General features: G+C 34.9%; 1 protein-coding gene across 1 annotated transcript; it reads left to right on the forward strand.

Annotated features, from left to right (window-relative positions):
- Window positions 1–250: 250 nt before the first annotated feature.
- LOC131036266 (flavonoid 3'-monooxygenase CYP75B137) lies at window positions 251–5,892 on the forward strand. Its single transcript, XM_057968115.2, has 3 exons — window positions 251–1,007; window positions 2,816–3,154; window positions 5,174–5,892. The coding sequence occupies exons 1-3, from the start codon at window positions 426–428 to the stop codon at window positions 5,798–5,800; spliced, it is 1,548 nt and encodes a 515-aa protein (XP_057824098.1). The 5' UTR covers window positions 251–425; the 3' UTR covers window positions 5,801–5,892.
- Window positions 5,893–7,616: the final 1,724 nt, after the last annotated feature.

Below are 7,616 nucleotides of genomic sequence, written 5' to 3' on the forward strand. Positions count from 1 at the left end.
TGATATCATATTCTGTGATCCAATCATCCGAAAGAGAAATATGAGAAAACCTTCAAAAATGAAAAGGAAAGATGAGGTGAGAAAAAAACAAAAATTTAAAAAATAAAAATATGAAGATGTATATTTAATAAAATAGAACTACCCTTCCAAAATAATGCGCCGCCCAACTACTCCAAAAAACATGGTAGATGGACACTTGCCGGTCAGACAACGTCAACAGGTCATTACAAACCAATGTAGATACGCTCTGAGGTCCAAAACCATTATTGTTCGTGTATCGTGCCGGTAAAGATCTCTGCGCACTCTCCCTCTTGACCGGCAGATTGCAACTCCGAAACCCTCCTGAGCTTGTCAGTATAATTGCACAAGTCAATCCACAATCTCCATGAACGACTGGTAACTTGCTCAATCACAGCAGAACTCTAATGGATTTCGCTTTCGGATTTCTGAACTCTGTAACCTTAAGCCTCAGCCAGGCGATAAGCCTGGCGCTTCCATTACTGGTCGCTTTAGCTTATCTCATTAGCAAGAGTCGAAGGAACCGGCTTCCGCCTGGGCCACAGGGATGGCCTGTAGTCGGCAGCCTTGCTCTGCTAGGCACCATGCCCCATAGCTCCCTTTATCACCTGTCGAAGAAGTATGGACCTATCATGTACCTCAAGCTCGGCACTACAGATACAGTTGTGGCGTCTTCCCCTAAAATAGTGGAGGCTTTTCTCAAGGCAAATGATTTGAATTTCTCCAACAGACCTGGAAATGCCGGCGCCAAATACATGGCTTACGACTCAAACGACCTGGTTTGGGCTCCCTATGGCAACCGCTGGCGTATGCTGCGAAAGGTTTGTAATATTCATTTGTTTGCCGGTAAGGCGCTCGAAGATATGCAGCCGATTCGCCAGGTTGAGGTTAACCTGCTCGTTATGTCGATTCTCACTCACGGGAAGCGTGGAGAGTCTGTTAATTTAGGGGAGCTGTTGAATGTCTGTACTGCTAATGTTCTTGGACAGGTGCCATTTTTTCATCGCTTTACTAAATTCAGTTGATTATTTTGTTATGAAAACCGTTTCTTGTGTTTACATAAGCTCGTAAGGTACAGTATTTGTTGAAAGTTTTATGATGCAGTCTGTGTGATCAAAGATTGACAGTGTGTTAAGTGAATTATTCAGATTTATGAAATACGGACAATTTTATTGAAATATCTTACAGTTCAAAGATCAGGCAAGAGTAACCACTTCTATTTTACGAACAATTTTATTGAAATATCTTACAGTTCAGACAATAGTAATTTTACACTTCTATTTTACATTTAAGATAAGTTACAGCATTTGTTGAAAGTTTTATGATGCAGGCTGTGTGAACATGACAGTGTTTTACGTAGGTAATTAATATTTATACAGTACGGATTTCTTGAACAGTAATATCTTACAGTTCAAAGTTCAAACAGTCAATAAAAAATTATTGTATTGAAATATTTTATAGATTAAAGATCAAATAGTTAATAGTAATTTTATATTTTTATTTCTTACAGTTCAAAGATCAAACAGTCAATATTAATTTTACATTATTATTTTATATTATGATAATAAATGTTAGAAATTGTATTTTTTATCTTCACATTTCTATTTTGTAATATGATAAATAGTTGTTGGAAGCTGTATCTTTTCATTTTATACTCATGATATTTGAAAATAATTCTTGAAAATCACTGCTCATACAATATGAATCAATCTTTAATTTTTTGTGATTCATTATTCTTACATACAAATTGAAGAAATCACTTGCTTTATTATTTTAATGAAGCAGAGTTTTTTCGTTGTTCCTTCGTGCCCCAAGTTGGGGGTTTTGTACTTTATTTGTTTTCAAGTTTTGATTTGAAGAAAAAGTTTCATACGTGTTTTGAAACATTTCTTTAGAGTATTTTGAAATGTTTCTTTGTTCTTCCCCGTAAGGAAGCATAGTTTGTTTCTCAGTCTTTTTTTTTTTTTTTTTCTCAAGTTTCCAAATCTTTGTAACAGTTGTGCGCGTCTAAATTTAACGGCCTGATCCATGTTCAAGTCCGTGCAACAAAGCTGATAGACTTTCGCCGTTGCAGGGGCGCTGTTAGTCGGTGGAAAAAAATAATCGTCAGAGAAACCTTTTTATTTTTAGTTAATTGATAGTTTTAGGGTTTTTTATGTGATTCTGAATATTTTTTGTTTCATCAATATTTCAGATGAATGTGATTACTTTTAATTGTGAACACTAACTGGACTTTACATGTTTAATTATAATTTCGTTCTGAGTAAGTACAATTTTCTTTTATTAATGGCGAGTTTTCAATCTTTGCTGGCTAATTTAGTATCAATATGTATTCTTATCCGATACATGTTCGCTGTTGAGCATTCTTTCTCTGAGTATTCCTTAGAATTCCTTTTCAAGAAATCCTTTCGTCTTCTGATTTTGAAATGTTCTCTTTCTATGTGCTGCTGGACTATGACTACTCTTTGTGTTAAAGAGGCTGAGCGTAAACATTAGAATTCTCTTTCAAGGATTCCTGTTAGTTTTTGCTTTTGGAGTTTCCTGTTTTTGTGAGCTGCTGTAATATTACTCTTCTGTATATTGAAAACCCTAAGCATAAACAGCCGGTATGCTGCCAGATTAATTTTGCAAAGTATTGTTGCATTTTCAGTTTAATACATAAAAAATTCTTCGAGCGATCTTTTTCTCCGGATATCTGATTTTCCATTCTGCAAATCCGTATTTGTCACGGGAAAATTAAATTCTTCTTGCGGAACTATTAAATTCTTGTTCCGTGTTGTGCATGTGAGGGGGCCAGGTGATGTTGAGCAGGCGCGTGTTCGAATCGCGAGGGGCTAAGGCAAGCGAGTTTCGAGAGATGGTGCTAGAGATGATGGTTTTGGCTGGAGTGTTCAATATTGGCGACTTTGTGCCCTCCTTAGCCTGGCTGGACTTGCAGGGCGTGCAGGCCAAGATGAGGAAATTACATGCTAGGTTTGATGATTTCTTCGCAAAAATTATAGCGGAGCACCAGGCAGAATCTGCAAAGGGGAATATACCTAAGAAGGATTTTCTTAGCGCTCTCCTCGCACTCAGAAATAATGCCGATGGCGAAGGCGGCCAGCTCACTGACACCGACATGAAAGCGTTATTGCTGGTGAGGACCCCATTTCACTGGAAACTTAAATGCATATTTATTTATCTCGCATAGACGTCACTGTCGGCATAACCATTGATTTGCATCCTAAATTTAAGGAGAGTTGTTCAGAGGCTTCAGAAACTATCCGTAGAAGTCATAATGTCAAAACTTATGGTTTAACATGACGTAGGGAAAGGACTCATAGTTGTTGATTTATGTATTTTTTTTTATAATATTATATCAATAGGGGAAAGGACCCAGTAGTCGTGCACCCTAACTTCACGCTTCTCAAAATCCTACTTGGAAATTTCGAATCACTCCGATTTTTTTACAGCAGCTTACTTGGCAAGTCCCCTGCTTATAACTAAGGTTTCAGGGCCACATCATCAAATATGATGCCACATCAGCATGCTTTTTGTCAAGGTGTCCAAAACAGCCCCAAAAAAAAGTGAGACCAATAGGCGTGCAAAAGAGACCCCAATAGTTGTGCAGCCGATGTGGCATCACCTGATTGGTTACTTTTTACAATATTAGTACATTTCTTAACAACTATTGGTACATTTCCTAACAACTGTTGGTACATTTCCTAACAAAAATTGATATTTTTTGTTTCAAACAATAGGTTTTATTTGTTCAATTTTTGGAACAAAAGGTATCAACAACCCTCACAACAATTGGAACATGCTCAACTACTGGGTCCTTTCCCCTAGTTATGATTTTGAAGTTGTTATATTGATGATGATCATTCATAGTTGTTAAAGACAATCAATCATGTGATGTCATATTAGCTGCACAAGTATGGGTTTCCCGTTTGCATGACTATTGGTCTCCTTTTTTGAGACAGTTTTGAACACTTTGACTAAAAGCATGGTGATGTGGCATCATATTTGATAATATGACTCAAAAACTTTAACTATATACAGAAGACTTATCAAATACGCTGATGTTAAAAATTGAAAATGAATTAAAATTTTCACCTAAAATTTAAAAAAACACAAAATTAAAATTAAGATATCGAACGACCGCCTGCTTTCTCTTATATATCCATTAGGCAGTTCACTCCGCATGAGAAAATGTCATAGATGCTCTTTCCTTTGTTAATTGGTGAACCCAGGCCAATCAGGAAGCCTCTTTTCTGGTCGAACAAAGCTCACGAATTTTAAGATAATGACTCAACAAACCCAACCCAAAAACATGTGATATAATATATAGAGCATTTATTCGAGAGAACCCCAAAACAAATATATGAAGTTATTCTACACATGTAGTATAAGCGGGTAGAGTATATTGTGGATCGTATCATTCAGTAATTTGAGTTCCATATCACATGTTGATGGTCATTGAAGTTTAAGGACATGTAGAGTTGTTAAATGTCATATTTATAAGATGTAAAACCTTAACAATCAAGGTTTGTAAATATTCAATGATGATCTGTTAAGTAAACCCACATCATTTTAAGGAGAGGTGATATTGGTTAACACAAATAAATAAAATATATGGACAGATATATTGATTTGGAACTATTCAACTTCACCAATAGATCAAAGATCTATTGACTATGAACAGACATATTGACCACACTAATTTAATAGATTTTAATACACTGTAAATTTTGAAAAATATATTTAACAATTGCATCGTACCCCAAAGACATAAGGGCGCCATGTGAAGTTGAAATGGTCCATCTCAATGTGCTATGTGCAGTTGTATGGCATTGATAAAGGCAATTAATGTCAAGTCTTCAACTGTGCTGTTTCAATCAAGCCTTTCAATCACAACTTGCTATAAACTGAATTTTCCCAACTGTACACGTGAAAGCTTTAATGAAAGATGCAATATTTCTTCTTATCTACCAGCATTTAGTGTCGGAAGTATTAATTTTGTACCCGGAGGTTTTAAATGCTTTGAATTGTTCACGGCCTTCGTATCTAGATGCAATGTTTCTTCTAATAACTGAAGCGAGTACCTAGACAAGAGCAATCAATTATTTCCAGTTCTATCTAATTCATCACTGACGTTCCAAATAAATCCATGCAGGACCTTTTCACCGCAGGAACTGACACGTCCTCCTCGACCGTAGAATGGGCCATAACAGAACTGATCAGACACCCTCACATAATGGAGAAATGCCAGCGGGAACTGGACTCCGTGGTGGGGCGGGAGCGCAAACTGAACGAAGGGGACCTTCAGAACCTGAGCTACCTGCAAGCGGTGGTTAAGGAGACATTCCGCCTGCATCCATCGACGCCACTTCTGTTGCCACGCATGGCGGCGGAGGAATGCATGATTGAGGGCTACAATATTCCCAAGAATGCGCGATTGATGGTGAACGCGTGGGGTATCCAACGCGACCCGGCTGTGTGGGACAGGCCTCTGGAGTTCGACCCGGAGCGGTTTGTGGGCAGTGACTTGGACGTTAGGGGCACGAACTTTGAGGTGATACCGTTCGGCGCGGGCAGGCGCGTCTGTGCGGGCATGAACATGGGCATCCGCATGGTGCAGCTCATGCTCGCCACGCTCATCCACTCCTTCCACTGGTCGCTGCCCGCGGGCCAGACGCCAGAGAAGTTGGACATGGCGGAGTCGTTTGGCCTCACGCTACAGAAGGCCCACCCACTTCTCGCCATACCGGCCCCTCGCTTGCACCTTGCTCTCTACAATTGATGCAATTTTGGGGTTGGTCTTTTTATGAAGTTTGGATATCCATAGGTATGTATATTTAATATATTTCAAATTACACAATATTTATGTTTGCATATATTAACTTAAATAAAATAGTTTTAAGCTTAAAATAAAATAAATTCTAGATAAATAAAATAGCTCTTTTTTTAGATAGTTGTATTTAAGATATTCGTACTAGTAAATATTAATTTATATAATAATATGAGAAAATAACTTATGCACTTAATATTATGTTTAAAAATAAAATATATAAATATTATACTAATATAAAATTGTCAAAAGTCGTAATAATTAAGAAAAATAAATTATTAAAAATAATAATCTTTTTTAAAAAATTGACAATGTACAAATATTAGAATATTTTATTATGCGATAATTCTACAATGAGTTTGAATAAAATACAAGAATAATAAATCATAGATAAATATCCAAATGTATCTTAAGTCCCACTTTTCAATTCAAATATTCAAATTGCTTGCAACTAATGTATATGTTTCATTGTTAAAGCTATTAGATTCACACTTAAAACTTAGATAACATGTAAGGCTCAACATAAATATTTGCAAAATAATAAATTAAACCTTGAAAGAAAAGCTAAATAATGTTTTCGTAGATTTCAAACTAAGCACAACAAATTGGCACTCATCAAATTAGTATTGAAAAATACACTTCAATCCATTTAAATGACTAGACGTGTCTAATTATATGCATAGTACATGTTGTGGTTTCTCTACCATCTAATTATCATTAGTGGTTTTTATTCATTTACTATATTTTCTAGTCGTTTGTTTTTATTGAATATGCAACCACCTCTCAACCCAAACTTCTAGTGGTTATCTAGGAGACCAATTTTTGACATCTCTTAAATACTATTAGTTCATAAATTTCATTTTCAAAGGAGGTTAGTTTTTAATTTATACCAAAATGGACCCATCACCCACTCCAATATATACATAAATTAAGCTCAAGATATTATTACGTATTCACTACATCAAATGAAGAATTAAAATAGCTAATATATTTAACATATCATTAAAAGAAATGGCAAGATTAAATAAAATGTAGGTATAATGTGTTAATTGTTTACTTTCAATAATATCAATTATGGTACTAGTAGAACTAAATAATTGTGTGTTGTATCTTCCATAGTTTTAATAGGAGTTTAAATATACTCATTTTTTTATGATTGCATTTATTTTTAATTGAAAGTGACTAAGTTAAATTTCTTATGTGACACCTCAAGTTCTATGTATAAGAATAGGAATTGAAGGTTTTATTTCTTGAAGAGCAACACTAATTTTTTGTATACTAAATTTTATTTTACAACAATTCAATTGAAAATTATAAGCATTTTATGACAAATATGGTGCACATCACTAATAAAATTGATTGAAAAAGTGTTTTCAATGGGATATTGGTCTCTAAATATAGTATTCTTAACAATTCTAAAATAAAACTAGATACATATGTTCAAATATAGAAATAGATCTAAATGCTTTCACCAAATTTTTATACATCATTACTTTGTAATTATTTAGATAACATTAAAATATCACATATAAACAACTACCTATTTCACACTCTCAATTTTTTCTCCATTTACTTTGATTTGAAATTTTAAAGTACACAATCTATGTACACCACAAAATTCAATTGAAGATTACAAATTATTTTATTTTTATAATTTTACTTGAACAATGTATTTGAGATTAAATACAAACACCTAAAATACAAGGGAGTGTTCAAATAGAAATCAAGTTCCGAGAACAAGGCCTATACCAAATCACAAAAGAAGGTG

This window comes from Cryptomeria japonica, chromosome 6 (genome assembly GCF_030272615.1).
Source record: "Cryptomeria japonica chromosome 6, Sugi_1.0, whole genome shotgun sequence".
Lineage (NCBI taxonomy): Eukaryota > Viridiplantae > Streptophyta > Pinopsida > Cupressales > Cupressaceae > Cryptomeria > Cryptomeria japonica.